Source organism: Salvia splendens, chromosome 16 (genome assembly GCF_004379255.2).
Source record: "Salvia splendens isolate huo1 chromosome 16, SspV2, whole genome shotgun sequence".
NCBI classification, from domain to species: Eukaryota; Viridiplantae; Streptophyta; class Magnoliopsida; order Lamiales; family Lamiaceae; genus Salvia; species Salvia splendens.
The window spans coordinates 2,410,918-2,428,370 of NC_056047.1; the positions used below are offsets into that span (position 1 = coordinate 2,410,918).

Below are 17,453 nucleotides of genomic sequence, written 5' to 3' on the forward strand. Positions count from 1 at the left end.
CCGGGTTAAGACTGCTTTCAATAACTCAAATTTTAAACGCATATTTGAACTTAAAGAACAGATCATCACATAAAAACGGAGTAACTAAAAAGGGCATATCACTCTTGCAGAACTCAACCATGTCTTCAGTCAGCATCTTCATCTCCTTCCTCATCTTCCGGCTGTCGTTTAGCTTGTGTGCGGTGTTAGGAAGCAGCAGAAAATTAGGTTAATTTGCGTGTGGTCGGTCTAAACAAATCCAGTGACTGTAATTCCACTTGGGAGCTTATTAGCAGCAGATTTTCAGGCTCATGTACGATGCAGGGAACGAGAAACTCTTGTTCGCCAAGGACAAGCCAGCTTCAATTCGTGCATGCTTTGGCTAATGTGATACGCAATATGGGATAAGGTATGACATGTTTGATTAGGATAAGGGAGAGATATATAACATATCAATATCATATTTGGTAGAAAATATTAGATATAAACATTCTAGTATATTTGGTATCAGTACATTAAGAGCATCAACAATGATGCGGAATTCACGGAGGAATTCTCCACGGAATTTCCAAAAACACCTCCCGCCACGTCAAACGGACTTCCCACTACACTAACACGGACTTCCCGGCGGAATTCCCTTCGAAATTCCCGACGGACTTCCCACGATAAAAAAAAATTCACAAATTCACAAATTAAACAATTTACGGAATTAAAATTTCGACGCGAATACGGAGAAAATGCAACCACTTTATTTTTAAAAAAACATACTTCATTATAAAAAAAAATACATAATTACTAAAAAGTACATTTTTATTAAAATAAAAATCGGCTTCTCACTCCTCGGAAATGAAGTTCAACGTGACGTATTTATAGAAATTTAAAAAAAAACATTTAATGCAATAAACGGGAATTCCGCACGGAGCGGGAGTTCACGCAATGGCGGATGTCCGCACGGAATTCCCTGCGGAATTCCGCGAAACGCCGCGGAACTGCGAATTCCTCGACGGAATTCCGTATCCGTGCATGCCACGCACAATGGCGGACGTCCGCCAGGGAATTCCCGCACGCCGGTTGGAATTCCTCGGTGACGTCCGCCACTGCTGATGCTCTAATCATCCATACAAAACAAGCCCAACAGTTACTACATGCATAAACATGGGAAGAAGGCTTTAAGCAAAATGTTCTTCATTTGGGCAAATGCTGTGTTTATATATAATCCCATTGGTGGGGATTTGAGATGCTACATTCTACTCAAATATAAATAGGTGACCAGTATGTCTTTTGTAGAATGAATAACAAGATTCTAACATTTAAAAAAAAAAGTAATGCTATTCCCAAGTAAAAAAAAGTTAATAACATTGCTATCAGAACAGTATGAATGGTTTTTCTTTCATTAGACAACACATCATCTGGTAACCTTGTAACCCTGCAGAACATTGAGCATATGCAAAATATTATAAAAAAGAAAAAGGTATAATAAAGATAGATAGTAAAATTAACGGGGAATAAACACAGACGATAACAGAAGCACATAACACATGTTAAAGAAGCAATGTAGTTTAAAATTATAGTGTAAATATAAATTTCAGACCCATATAACATTTTCAATTATCGAATCACTATAACAATCAGAGTGAATACATCGATATCAAAGCTCACTACTGGATTTTGTTTTTAGAGTTAGATTCTTTGCATTCCTCATCTCTTGTCCAAGTTCCCAACATGTGGAGTAATATATAGGTTCCAGGTGTTGAAACATATAACTACCCTCAGTCACTTATGCAAAAAAAAAAAAAACCATTTTTACCTAAATTCTCTCTCTGTGCCATGGACATCTAACAATGTGTGTCCAGAAGTATCCGGAGGTTTCTATTTATATTCTTACTCAAACAAAACTCAAATGTACCATTTCTTGAGAAAACACCAGAAATCTATGGTTTCACACAAAATTGTCCATCATCCCATAGTATAAAGTACTTAATTCATCCTCTAATACAATTTTCATCATACAATCATATGCTACATATTATATTCAAAATTAAAGTTGACTTAATTATTTGAACCGAGAGTAGTTATGGACTAAATCACATTTGTTCATCATCAATTCCATGCAGTTCAAAGTAGAGAAAGAAGTCAAATGTGCATACCTTCACTCTTTTCAGTAGATCCTTAGCCTTCGGATCGTTAATGAAATGATCACGTACCGGCTGCATAGTGTTTACAAGGCTAAGTTAATATGCAGGTAACAAAAGAACGGGTACTGATTTTGAGTCAGGAAATCAATTCTTCATATAGGTTCATAGGTTGGATTCTGTGCTTTTCCTATTAGTCAACCAGGCCAACAGGTTCAGATACTCGTACTAACAAGAATCAAGTTTGTAGCTATATGAGATCTGAATCCAAGTAATAATATTGCTGATAAGCTCACATGGAAAAGAACATGAAACAAAGCAAAATATGAGTCATTTCCAGAGAAACTATAGCATAGTCCTATGTAATTAAACACACAAGAGATGCACATTCATACCTAGAAAGTGATGCCTCAAAATTTAGGCTATACAATGTGTGGGGAACTTTCAGGTAGATGAGCTCAATATGTTTCATACCAAATGCAAAAGGAATGATGATTCAGAAGTTAGTGCACAACACTTTAACATGAACGTATAAAGTACCTCACCACATCAGAACAAACACATGGTCATGCCAAAAGGAATAATTATATATGTAAATCAATACTTAAACATTCAAAGACTCAAAGCTATATTTGATGTAAGGTAAAGAACTAAAGATAAATATTACCTGCAGTATCCGGTTTAGTGATTTAGCAAGAGCAGGTTTGAGATCTCCAGGATGAAGCTCTCCACTTTCGTAGTCACCAACTAAATCTTCAAAACTCTTGAAAGTCCTGAAGGATGTGAATGAGTAAAGAAAATAGCTTTAAAATGTTCCAAATTAATTAACATACCAACGTATATATTTCTGCAATATGGATTGAAAACAAAAGGTTTAAGCAAGTCACCAAGACTTGGACTAGATAGGAAAGTATAAAACAAAATCAGAAGCCAGGACTTACTTATCACCCCCATTCTCTGGTTTACGCTCAACTGTGAACTCATTGAACCATGGGATAACAATGTATTTGATGTACTCTAGGCATGGGTTCTTTTCCACCACTTTTGGGGGGCAGAAGGCTTTCTTTATCTTCAAGTTCACCTCAGCCTGTGACATTTGTTTTTATCAAGCTAGCAGACGCTCAAAAGCAAAAGTGTAAAACGGTAATAAGAAATTGCTGATCATGGTCCTTTGTTGGAATCTGGACATAGATAATACCTCCTCATCCTCCATGAAGATAGAAGAAGATGGATCACTCTTTGACATCTTCTCCTGTCCTTCCTGCAGACCAGGGAGCATATCTGCATGTAATTTAAAACAATTAAATTTAACATAATTTTAATGGGACTGTCACTTTTGTGAAAATGGTAATATTATGCTTACGATGAGACAATATAATAGGCTTGTTTTTTCTTTTGATGTCATCACAATACTCCCTAGCCAACATATTCACTTTGCGCTGGTCCATACCCAATTGGCAGATATCAGCCTGTTTCAATACACAAATTCACAAGTCACGATATTGTTATCTGATGTGTCTTGCCTTCAAAGTTCATTGATAATATTTCTGTTTCTCATCACTATAGAAAAGTAATGAATTATAATTAACAAATCAAAACTAAACAAATATATGCACTATTAGTTTTCCTTTTATATACGCAAACAGTATGTCATTTCCAAATAAATCTAAGCAACAAAAGCATAACTATATACTGTGTTAATAAAAAGTCACCTTAAGAAAGAATATATCAGCGCATTGCATGCATGGATAGAATATCTGGGCTGCTGACAATTCATCTTGCTCAGACCGACCCATAATTTGACAGCACCTAAAAGACGACAAAATTTAAGATATAACAGTTGTGATTAGATATTCAATTAGCAGAATGAGAAGGATATCCATACCTCAAAATCCTAGGCAGCTTGTTTCTTCTAGCTATGTCCATTACAAGGGGCCAGTACTCGTGAGCCCGGGAGTTGATCTCCTCAGAAGACCATAGAAATTTTACCTGACCTCCTTCGAGGTTCATTCCTACAGCTTTCCAAATCTCAATTAGGTATTGCCCTATCACTTGAATTTTTTTTAAGTCACCACCCATTTTGTTATTCATCTGAGCGAACCAATCTGCAATCCATATCTTCACATTGCATCCAGCAGAAGTCAGTTTGTTGACATTGATTGCCTTCATAACTCCCTGCACATAGATGTTTGATCATTCCATCAGTCATTATCACACATAAGCATCTACATTATGTTGTTTCCAAAATTTATAGGTATATTCATGATCAAGGATAAGAGTGTATGTTATGACAAAAGTGAAATCCGCCACCAAAAAGTGTTATTGCACAATCACATCCCATCAAAGCAAATCAAAATCAAATAACCCTATATCACTATCCTACTATATGAGATCAATTCCTCAGAATTTTGGTGTTAAAAATACTCTGCAGCAACAGTTCTATTTGAAATTCTAATTCAAATCAAGCCAAAAGCCACAGATCCACACTCAGATGATGACAAACTAGATTCATTAAAAAGTCTGACAATTTTCAAAAATACTTAATTGAGCATTTTTCCCATCAACTGAATGAATAAATAATACTACTCCCTAATCATCAAATTCTGCACACGCTTAACAATACCAAATACAAACAAAACAATTAATCAAATATTGAAAAAAAGAGAATATTTTTCCGCTAGACTATACAAGGAAATGGATTCAATTCAGTAACCTGAGCAATATGCATCCGTCCAGAAGGTTCAAATCCATCATAGCAAACAATCTGAGGCTTCTTCGCCAACAATCTCTCCAATTCATCCTCTTGTATGCACTCCTCACCGATGCTCCTTATTAAATCGAACCTCTCCTTCAAGCTCAGCCTATTTACAGTTTAATCCAACTAATTAAAATTCTAGATCATGCCCTCGGCAATAAAATCTCTCATAGAATAAATAGGAATAGAGAGGACTTACTGCGGTTCAGGAGAAATGGAAAGAGACTCTAGCGGTTGAGACGGAGGGACTTCACTGCCATTGTTGCTGCTTCCTTCGTTCTCCATTGAAAGTGTAGGGTTTAGTTTGGAGCGACAAAATTCCAAAATGGGAAAGCTCCTTTGACTCTACATATTTAAGGTTCTTTAAAGCTCCTTTGACTCTACATATTTAAGGTTCTTTGACTCTACATATTTAGGATTAATTTGGAATAAATTGCGATGAAGAAAAAATTAAAAATTGGCATTGGCAAAGACAAATCATAATATTCTGTATTTCCAATCAATTAAAGATTTGGTAAACCATATATAAATAAGCTTGATCCTCTGGTATTACTTATAACATCATAATCTAAAATCAAGATCAAATCTCTATCTTTAAATTTTAAAAAGAGTAGATGAGATTAAATTTTATGAATCTCAAATATTTTAAATCTCAAAAGAGTAGATGAGATTAAATCAACATAGTGTATTACAAATATCAACACAATGACATGAATATTTCAACACAAGTACACGAAAATATCAACATAGTTTTATTGAGATTTTATATGCATTATATTGAGATTTTGTATGCGTTATATTGAGATTTTTTGATGTATTTGTTGATAAAAAAAATATATGCTTATTAATATATGCGAAAGCTGAAATAAAAATCATTAAATTTCATCATCCGAACGTCGTCGGAATATATGCAATTGAAATCTTGTTAGAATACTTATAAAATTACCTTTAATTTGATATGTTTTTTTTGAAAAAATAATTTAAATTGAAAGTGTTATGTAAATTTAAAATTTTAGGATTTTTTTAATAAGAGATAATTAACATTAATACCATTTACTTTTATTTAATACTCATTTAAATTTAAAATATAATCCACCTAACCTTATATCCATCCCTAGCTCTTCTAATGGTTAAAAATTGATCTTAATTTTAAATTATTAATTAGTTAGTAATTCATCACTTCCCTAAATAACCTCATTCAATTGCCATACAATTAATTTGATCCACTACTTCAAAAGTTAATAAAAAAATCATAAAATTTAGATTTATTCATAATTATGTTATGTCAACAGAAAATTGTAAACTCGGGTATAAAAGTCGAAAAAAATTGCATATGGACCCTCACCACTAATGCATTAATGACTATAAATAAGGGAAATATTGTCGTTTGATTAAAAAAACTTTAACATTTTATTAAATTACGAATATTTTCGTCATGGATTATTACGAATATTTTCAAGCCCGCCACAATTTATCTAATATTCATAGTTTTATTTTAGTCGGCTTTTAATAATTTGGCCTATTTATTTAGTTGACACTTCTAAAATCAAAATGGTCAGCTTATAAAACAAGCTGCCCTTACAAGAATGGCCAATATGCTATATTTGATTTTGATAGCCCAATTATATATTATCATGTCCTATTTCAATAGATCTAAATTCACGGAGTATTCTCTAATACAAATTGTTTGAGTAGAATTTGTGTATCAATACTTGCAATATACGGAATACTAATTACACATCGTTGAATTTTAAAAGATATATTTTAAATAAGATTAATTAATTTCTGATCTCTCATTTATATAGCTTCATTTTGACTTTTAGTTTCTAGTTTTATGATTGATTATTTTACCATTGGGGGTTTATAATAGTGGGCGGAACATATTTTATTTGTCCTTCCCACAATAGATTGGTAATTTATTAACCGCAAACTGAATTTAATTAAATTAAATTATACTACTAAGGTCTAGATAGAGAAAGTGGAAAATTTGAAACCATGTGATGTATCCTAACAACCCATCAACGTACCAAATCAGTCTGCATGACTTCATTTCATATGCTGCTAAATTTACTATATGCATATAATTTATTTTAATGTTCAATTATACTATGTTGATAGAATAATATTCAATTATTCATTAGTGCAATTTGATTAACTACATCACTCAAATGAATGTTAATTCAATTAGACAATACTACATTACAAAAATAACATAAAATAAAAATGGGATTTAACAATAGCCATGATTAACATAGAGTTTACTTATGAAAAATGTAGCAAATTAAGCATGCTAATATAATTCAAGTTACATTAAAGACTATCTCATACATAAGGTAATTTCATCAAGTACAAGATAAATATGAATATAGTTTTCTCCGTCCCAAGGAAGCTGACCCCTTCCTTGAGCGGCACGGGATCTTATTCAACATAATTTTGTATGCTAAATGAAGATAATAAAGTAGAGATAAAACTATGGAGTTAGGATTTCAATTCAACGGGGCAAAAATATATATATAAGAAGAAATTTTAAAAATTTAAAGTGAGGCATTTATAAAAGAAATTAAAATTAAAAAATATATATATAACAAAACAGTACTACCGGAAATATATAGAGGATGGACAAGTGGTCCTTGTCCTCCCCTACTAGATCCACCCATGGATTAAAGTATTTTCATTTTACTTACAATTGTTTAAATTAAATGTATAACAAAAATATGGAGTAATAATTATGAGGGACCACTAAATAATGCACGGTACATACATATATACATAAACTTGATTTTGTTTTATTCGCTCATTGGTGTGACTCTTTATTTTCAAAGCAAAAAGTACCCTCTATTTAATGCGTGCAAATATCATATAAAAAATATATTAAATTCCATTTAAAGATTAGATTTCTTGTACTCAATCATCATAGTAAAATATTGAAAGTAGAAAATTGTCCTCCTTAGTATTTAATGTCCATAGTAAACGTACCTCGGGTCCACCCATGTCATTTCTAGTGGGGGACAAGCAAGTTTTAATACTTGTATTAATTAACAAGAACATTTACACCGATGTATAAAAACCAAAATGAAAAAATTACAAGTTTCGTCATTCTGGTCTCCTTCTATTACATATAATCCTCGTGCTTCATCGCGCCACTCCTGACAAAATGAAGCACGAGAGACGACTACATTGAACTAGCTAGCTATTATAGGTTGCTCAAGATTATGAGGCTGCAATCTTCTCAAAGAGTCCTAACCTATTATCAGCCAATTTGGATTTATAAGCCGATTTTTTGTATTCGAACCATGTAAATTCCTTATACAAGCTGTCTTCTTCATCTTGCATCAGTGATGCTAATGGAGCAATCGTTTCACTCAATGGTGGTCCTCCAAAATAAATCATTGATAGCCTCGATTTTGAACCGTTGGCCACCACTCTATGCTTTACGCTCTTAAATCTTCCGTTAGTCATCACCTGCACCCACACACATCATAAATAAATAAATAAATATATAATGGACGGTGCAAAAAAAAATTTATTTTCTATATTTCCCCACTTCCATGTGGAGGAATCTATCAAATCAACGTGAATTTTGATAAAGTTGTTGATGTGATTCGCGCCTTAAAGACAATGCTATTTATTTATTACAAATATATTTCAATGAAAAAAAAAGTTGGTGAATAATGTTTTTGGTATTAATATAGTTTACTAACATATCCAAAAATATAAGTATATAGAGAAAAAATGATTGAGACATTGATATTAGGAAGATAATGAATATTAATGACCGGTCAAAAAAAGAAAAATAATAGTATTAATAATACTCCAACACAATTTCAGTTAGAAACGTGTGCATGAAGATAGATGAATGGTAACATGAAAATCAGTCAAACCTCGAAAGCCTCACATCATTAGCAAAAAAGTTTACAAATAATTTTAAATTAATGTGAAATTCTCGCCACGCGGACACGTATTCAGACACGGCTCTTTATTCCGTGGTTGACCAAGTCAACTTCCATTTGAAAATAAAAAAATTGAAAATTGGCGAGAAGGAGAATAAGAAAGCAGCCACATTAATTAGAACAGAGCGAATATTTGATTAGGTGCGTGAATTTAGTTAGTTGTACCTGCAATGAGTCGCCGACATTAATGAAGAAGGAGTTCTGGTCGGCCGGGACGGGAATCCACCGCCCGTCTTTGAGCGAGATTTGGAGGCCGGAGATGTTGTTCGACCGCAAAACGGAGATGATCTGAGGGTCTGTATGCTCCCCGAATCCAATCAAATCACGACCGTTGGATTCGGGGAAGTCCGGGCACGGAGGGTAGTGATTCACCCTGAAAACAGAGTCGCTCTGTTCATCCATCAGCAGCTTGCTGAACGCTTCCCTATCGTCAATCCTTAGCCCCTCCGCCAGCATTTCCAGAATCTCGCACGCCATTTTTTTCACCGCCGCGATGTACTCATTGACCAGACACCTGCAGTGGCGGACGCAGAAAAAATTATATGGACAGACTAAAATGAAAAAATGATATTGTTTTTTTTTTGGAGAGTAAAAATACCGGAATTTGTCGGCGGCGTGGCCGAAGATGGAGGAGAATTTGTGGTAATCGGAGTGGGAGTTGGTGGTGAGGAGGAGGTATTCGAGCCAGCCGACATCGCCGTTGGGGCCGATCTTCTTGTCGCCGTAGCCGAAGGGGTCCGGAGGGCCGGCCTGGGCCTTGACGGAGGGGGGGAGGGAGAAGAAGCGGACGGCTTCGGACTCGAGGGCGCGGATGAGGTGGGCGGGGACGCCGTGGTTGATGACTTTGAAGAAGCCGAAGTCCTCACAGGCTCGGACGAGCTGGGACTTGGGGTCGGGTTTGGAGAGGTCGATGAGGGGGATGCCGCCCAGCAATGCGGCGCAGCTGTTGGCATTCGATAACTGTTCGATCGCAGGTTTGGAATGGACTACCATTGCTGTTTTCAGGAATCGGGAGGTTCTTTGCTAGCTTTGATGGGGTGATGAGATGAGATGAGATGAGTTTGTTGAATTTGAATAGATTTGATGTGGGCGTGCTTTGCTATTTATAGGCAGTTTTTGGGGGTGGGGTGGGTAGGGGTGCGGTGAGAGAAAGTTCGTGGGATGATAATTATGGAATAATAGAAGATAGTATATGAGAAATTTTGAGATGTGACGTAGAGTGTTGTATTATTTGATTTTTTTTATCTAGTTCAACTATTTATGACCTGTTTTACAATTTTTGAAAAATTATTGGTAATAGACATTAATTCATGTGTGATTTTCTAGCTGTAATAGTACTAAATAGTAGTACAATTTTCTTAAAGACATTATCAAGTAACTTATCGACAATGACATATACGTGTGAAATTCTGGAAGTAATATTAGATACGCGATTTTGGTGTACAATTTGTTTAGAGGAATTGCGAATAAAATATAAATTTTCTACTAAGATTAAGGTTTCAAAAGTAATCAAAATTTGATAAAACTTTTGTAAATTTTTTTGATAAATTTTACGTTTGTTAAAGAAGATTGTGTTAGTTGATTATTAAGTTTTTGACCTTTTGATGGTTGGGATTGGGAAGTTGGTTTAGAAAGGATAAATATCAACGGTGGGAATATGGAATATATTCAGTGAATTACTACATTTGGGTAGTACTAGCTCTAAGATATGATCTCATCCATACCGCCCAAACCTACCCCTTTTTTTTGCAAATATATAAAAATTGAAATATGAAAGTACTTCTTAACAAAATGTTAATAATCAGGTCGAATTTGTGAAAATGGGGTTGGAGAACGCCATGCTATTCGCTTCTAACTCGAGTAATGCATTTTTATGGCATGTAAACTAAGAAATTAGTGTTTAGTAATTTAAATTAAGATAATGAAGTATGAGAAAGATACAAAATAGGAAAGATAAGAAAGTACTCCATAAAATAAGAGAAATAATACTCAATCAATGATTAAGTAAATTATCCATTTAATCGATCAAGTAGTAGATGTGGTACTTGATATAAAGCCAATTGATTTACTATTAATGTTCATACATATCATAAAAACTATTCTTGCTTTTCTGCTTACGGAATTTCTTTTGTTTTTTCTCTTTCCATTATCCTACGTTTTACATGTAATATTTCCATATGTTTTTGTTACATGTAAATTTTTAAATAAATAAAGTAAAGCCATTATGCTTGTGTTTATCCAATTATGTTCGACTCAGAAATAGCTTAATTAGACGAATAAAATGAATTGGAATGCAAGTTAATTACCGATTCCATCATTGTATCTAGAATCACATACTCCCCGCGTTGTGTGATTGACTTTCTCTATAATTAGTTATATATTTTTCAATCAAATGCTATTATTCAAACTTGAATTATTAATTGGGAATCAAAGGCAACATATATTCGCGACAACAGTCGACATTGATTGACGAACGCAATCAACACTAAAAAGAAAAAAAAATGGAATAAAATATAAAAATATATTTAAAACTATCTATTTAATACACATGAGAATCTCAGAGTTGGATGCAATGCACTTGAACGATGGTTTGGATAATAGATTTAATTTTCGGTGTCTCCGATGAATGGAACAGAAACCGACCAAATGTATTTTCCATGACTGCCCTAATTTAATAACAATACATTTTTGGAGTTTGTCGACCTATTTATCTTTAGTTGACGAATTTCAGGTTCAGATGCCACTCCTCTATTTGGCATAACAATCCATGTGCTAAGGGGTTTCATCTTGATCGCCTTGTCACAAATTCACATTTATTTAAATTACGAGGTTAATGTTAAATTCTGCTTAGTCTTAAAAATGTAAATTTAATTTTAAAATAAAATCCTTTTTATTATTTTTGCAACCATCGGGTCCCATCTATAACTATCTAAAGTGGCAGTTGTAGAGAAATTAACAAAAATTCCATTGAAAAGTTATTTGGACATGAAAGTCCCTCGCTGGCAAAAAAAAAGACAGATATTATTGGGTAAAAAATTGGTACAATGAAATGGTGGTGGCTTTTCATAGAAGATTAAACACTTATATATATAAATATATATATATATATATATATAGGGATGTATTCATTTCCTTTTCCTATATTTCCTCCTTTTTCCTTCTTAATATCAGCCATTAGATTAGAGAAATGGACGGTCAAGATCAACATTGGGTAATTAATCTCGTGTTGCATTATTTGTCCTATTTTGTGCATTATGAGAGTACAATAGTAATCTAATAATGGCTGGAAACCGCTACGAATAATGCACCACATGGTCACGAGTAATGCATATAATTGACTATATAATGCACAATATGTGAACTGCAATGCATACGAATAAGATGTACCATGTTATGATGTTTGGACACGTTTCTTGTTTCCCCTAAGGGTTTAATAAGCTTAGGGGCTAGGGTATAGTACGTAGACACGTATGTAATCTTCATATGGTAACGAGTAATGGATATAATTGACTATATAATGCACAATTTGTGAACTGCAATGCATACGAACAAGATGTGCTGTGTTATGATGTTTGACACACGTTTCTTGTTTCCCCTAAGGGTTTAATAAGCTTAGGGGCTAGGGTATAGTACGTACGCATTAATAACAAATTATAAAACGATACGAATAATTCACCAAATTGTCACGAGTAATGGATGTTATTAACTATATAATGCACAATATGTGAACTGCAATGCATACGAATAAGATGTACCATGTTATGATGTTTGACATACGTTTCTTGTTTCCCCTAATGGTTTAATAAGCTTAGGGGCTAGGGTATAGTACGTAGACATTACTAAATGCACGTATGTAATCTTCAATCCGTTGATTAACCCATATACACAATACCTCTAATAATGCATAATATACTGAGATAATGACAATTAACAGCTACATAATGCACTACCTAAACCAAATAATGCACATACGTATATTCCAATAACAACAATTTGTTAGTAATGTCTACGTACTATACCCTAGCCCCTAAGCTTATTAAACCTTTAGGGGAAACAAGAAACGTGTGTCAAACATCATAACATGGTACATCTTATTCGTATGCATTGCAGTTCACATATTGTGCATTATTTAGTTAATAACATCCATTACTCGTGACAATTTGGTGAATTATTCGTATCGTTTTATAATTTGTTATTAATGCGTACGTACTATACCCTAGCCCCTAAGCTTATTAAACCCTTAGGGGAAACAAGAAACGTGTGTCAAACATCATAACACAACACATCTTGTTCGTATGCATTGCAGTTCACAAATTGTGCATTATATAGTCAATTATATCCATTACTCGTTACCATGTGAAGATTACATACGTGTCTACGTACTATACCCTAGCCCCTAAGCTTATTAAACCCTTAGGGGAAACAAGAAACGTGTGTCCAAACATCATAACATGGTACATCTTATTCGTATGCATTGCAGTTCACATATTGTGCATTATATAGTCAATTATATGCATTACTCGTGACCATGTGGTGCATTATTCGCAGATACTAAAATGTGGCAGTTACTTTTCCGTCAAATGTCAATAATAACCCTGTAATGCATACAACCACCTTCTATAATGCAACACGGAACAAGTTTTATAGAATCAATCTGATCCGTTGATGCCTTAGATCTAACGCGTAATATTAAGAAGGAAAAAGGATCTAAGATGTGAAAAGGAGAATAACGCTCCCCTATATATATATATATATATATCATTAATTGAATCTGTAATTTTGAGAACTATTGTTGATTGGGTAAAAAATTGGTACAATGAAATGGTGGTGGCTTTTCAGAGAAGATTAAACACTTATACATATATAGATACATCATTAATTGAATCTTCAATTTTGAGAACTATTGTTGTGGACTGATTTCGTGATTTTTTTATTGCAGCATAGGGACAGACGAGAGAGAAAGAAGGTGAGAAGAAGAAAAATGAGAGGAATATGAGAGAGAGCCAGCGACGCCGGCTATGCAGTCTCCGCATCGCCGTCGGTGCAATTTTCCTTCAACTACTCTTTGATATCCTTCAAAACCAAAATAACATGGGAGGATAATATAAATCCACAACAACAACAAAATCGAAATTCCCCAAATCAATGGAAAAATCAACAAGGTTATTCATTGTTGCGAAATAACAAACTCGGGGTAAAGTTCGTGATATTATTTGTCAATTTCAAAGTTCGTCAGAAAAATCCAACTTTTTGAAAGTTCCATGATATAAGGTGTCAATATCCATTTTTAAAATTATTTAACAGATTAAGTCTACAAAACCATATATGTTACTAACATAGTTTTGATTTTTGTATTTAATTTTTTTATCTTTTATACATATATGATATATCATAACAGATTAAGTCTACAAAACCATACATTTCCTATTTTGTTATTTTTTTATTTAATATTACTACACTCATGTTAGTTTATATTCTTATCAATATAGGGATATACTAATATGCTAACTAATTTTAAAGTTGCAACGTACATCCAATCTCGTGCTGCCATGTGGCACGAAACATGCAATATTGTAGAAGTTATAAATAGATTTCGGCAGATTGCATTTTAGTTAGAGATTGATAGATGTAAAAGTATGTTTTTTAAATCTTTATAATCTTTATAAAAAATATTACTCCCTCCGTTTTTTCATAGCTGAGTCATTTTTCCATTTCGGGAAGTTTCTTCATAGTTGAGTCATTCCCATATACAGTAATTATTTTCTCTTTCTTACTTTTTTCTCTCTACTTTATTCACTTTATACTTTATTCTCTCCACCTTTTTCTCTCTCTTACTTATTTTACCTATTTATTCAACACACTCAACATCTATTTCTTAAACTCCGTGCCGAAAATTTTCGCCTCAACTATGGTGAAACGAAGGGAGTACTAGGTACTACAAGAGGAGTAGTTCACACAATCAAATACAGTAAACATTATGAACTTATCGAAATATACTCTCCCCACGGCACAAAAGCGGCTGGTCGACTCAGCACCATTGATTTATATTAAATAATAATAACCGTAGAACTAAAATATCTCTTATAATGAAAACGATATAAGAAAGAAGAAATAGACGTCTGCATCTCTCTCTCATTATATGTTGCATACTAGTAATATTAAAGAGTCTATCAAAATAGATGCATTTATGGTATAACTGCATTTCTCCATTTCATACACTAATATGTTTGTGCATTGTAATCGTATTAAAATTAAGAAAGGGACGGTGCACTACTTAATTAAAATATTATTTAATAAATTAAATAAAAAAACAAAAGGGTGAAAGATGTTATAAATATAAATAAATGATTCAATTAACTCTTGAACACCTAAAAAAAATATACTTCTTTTAACACAAGACACAAAGAATATTAAAAATATTATATAAAATAATATTCTCCGTTGTTAATATTCTTGATAATAGTATACACATTGTGTGTCAGTTGGTTGAATGATAGAATGATAACGCATGAGCCTAAGAGCATCCACAACGGTGGCGTCCGTCACCACGGCCGTCCGCGCCGCTGACACGAACCCTACTCGCCGCCGCTGCGCTCGAGCCGCTGGCACGGCGCTGCTCGATGCATCGAGCAGCGCCGTGCCAGCGAGCAGCTGACGTGGCGCGCTGGGATTCGTCAACGGCATAGCCGTTGTGTTTAATTTTTTTTTTAATTAAAAAATCAGTTTTTAATTAAAAAAACCGATAAAAAAATTCACTTCCCAAAAAAAATACTCCCTCCGTCCCGCACTACTCGCACATTTCCTTTTGGGCACGGAGATTAAGGAATGAGTGATAGACAAAGTCAACAATTACGGCTGTAGGTATAAATTGTTACTAAAAATGGAAAGAGTGCAAATAACTTGGGACGCCCAGAAAGGAAATAAGTGCAAGTAGTGCGGGACGGAGGGAGTATATCCGTTTATAACCGTTTTTTTCCACTTTTTAATTTTTTTTTTTTCATTTTTTTACCCCAAAAATACTCACTTTCGTCTATAAATACCCCCAATTTCACTCCAAAAAATTCACATCAAACTACACAATTCTCATCTTCATTCTCTCATATCCATTTTCATCTTCAATCTCTCATATCCATTTTCATCTTCATTCTCTCATACCCTACAACATCACTATGTCCGGCCAAGACGATAACCCTACAACATCATCATGTAATTTTTAATTTTTAGGAGTTTAATTATGTAATTTTAAATTTTTAGTTTTTTAATTATGTAATTTTTAATTTTTATGATTTTAATTATGTAATTTTTAATTTTTAGGATTTTAATTATGTCTTTTTTATTTTATTTGTAATTTGTAATATTTATTGTGGGTTTTTAATGAATTTTAGTATTATGGAAATGTTTTTGTGTAATTGAATTTTAAATTAATTGTGCTCGTCCTTGCGGAAGAGCACAGCTGTGAGTGTTGTGCTCTTGCCAGAGAGCAGGCAGAAAAAGTGGGGTCGGACCCACAACCGTGCCGCTGGCAAGAGCACGGTTGTGGATGCTCTAAAAGTCTCTGATTTGAGTCTACTAGAACATAATTTTTAAAATTATGTTTATTTTCATAATAAAAAAAATGAATTTAACAAGTTTTATTACAAATTAAGTAAAGCAATGGTTGGAGAGCCACATATGGTAATAGCCAAAATTAAATAAAATATAAAATAAAATTAGAGACTTAGTATTGAAAATATCAAGTGCTATCCTTTTCTTAATTTTTCTTTTGAATTAATACTAATTATACTATACGAAGTTTCTTTTACTCACACGAGTAGAATTGCAGTTGCCACGAGGGTGGATCTAAGCTGACCACTAAAAGTAGTCAATTAATGCCGTGGGCCCATAAGGTTGACCAGTGGGCCCGCCCGCCTTTTTAGCCCAACTTGTTAGTCCAATTCTAGTTAGCCCATCTATCTAGTTAGTCCAATTCTACACATCTCCCTCGCATCTTTTTCTATATTATGATTACAATTTAATACTCACCCCTTCTATGATGATATGAGATTTTATATAATTTTTAATTAATTAAAAAGAATAAAGTAAAAGGAAAAAAATAAAATAAAGATAAATATAATTTCATTTTCAGAATTTAATAGATATTTATAATTGGGATAAATTTAAAAAAAAGAGTCATTTTCAAAGGATAAAGGGAGGAGTATACTGGTACAATTCTTTTGAATCAATGATACCCTGCAACCGCAACTTTTATATGCTGATAAATTTATAGAACCTATAAATCATGGTACAAAACAAAAGATAGAGTTCGTACTACAATATATAAGTAATATATTTACTTTATTTATACAATTTTTATTTTAGTTATCTCTATGTAAATATATATATATATAAAATTAAAAAAATTAAGTAAAAATTGGGAAGATAAATACTACCCCTTCCATAAAAAATAAATTATTATTTTTTCATTCAGACATTCTATCAAAATTAGACCAATTATATATATATATATATATATATATATATATATATATATATATATATATATAATATTTTAAACAAATATTAACTCATACATTATTTTAGCCGTGGACCATGCAATTCATTAACACTACTTTTATTATATTTTTTTTCTTTTCATCT

The 17,453-nt window shown here is 33.2% G+C and overlaps 2 protein-coding genes across 2 annotated transcripts; both read right to left on the reverse strand.

Annotated features, from left to right (window-relative positions):
- Nucleotides 1-1,147: 1,147 nt before the first annotated feature.
- LOC121772554 (tyrosine--tRNA ligase 1, cytoplasmic-like) lies at nucleotides 1,148-5,223 on the reverse strand. Its single transcript, XM_042169694.1, has 10 exons — nucleotides 5,066-5,223; nucleotides 4,825-4,972; nucleotides 3,997-4,286; nucleotides 3,824-3,920; nucleotides 3,475-3,580; nucleotides 3,310-3,392; nucleotides 3,053-3,198; nucleotides 2,779-2,884; nucleotides 2,127-2,186; nucleotides 1,148-1,405 (listed from the first exon to the last, which is right to left on the reverse strand). Exons 1-10 carry the CDS (start codon nucleotides 5,149-5,151, stop codon nucleotides 1,385-1,387), a joined length of 1,143 nt encoding a protein of 380 aa, XP_042025628.1. The 5' UTR covers nucleotides 5,152-5,223; the 3' UTR covers nucleotides 1,148-1,384.
- Nucleotides 5,224-7,872: 2,649 nt separating this feature from the next.
- LOC121772219 (gibberellin 2-beta-dioxygenase 1-like) lies at nucleotides 7,873-9,910 on the reverse strand. The gene is made up of 3 exons (XM_042169228.1): nucleotides 9,415-9,910; nucleotides 8,982-9,330; nucleotides 7,873-8,328 (listed from the first exon to the last, which is right to left on the reverse strand). The coding sequence occupies exons 1-3, from the start codon at nucleotides 9,807-9,809 to the stop codon at nucleotides 8,077-8,079; spliced, it is 996 nt and encodes a 331-aa protein (XP_042025162.1). The 5' UTR covers nucleotides 9,810-9,910; the 3' UTR covers nucleotides 7,873-8,076.
- Nucleotides 9,911-17,453: the final 7,543 nt, after the last annotated feature.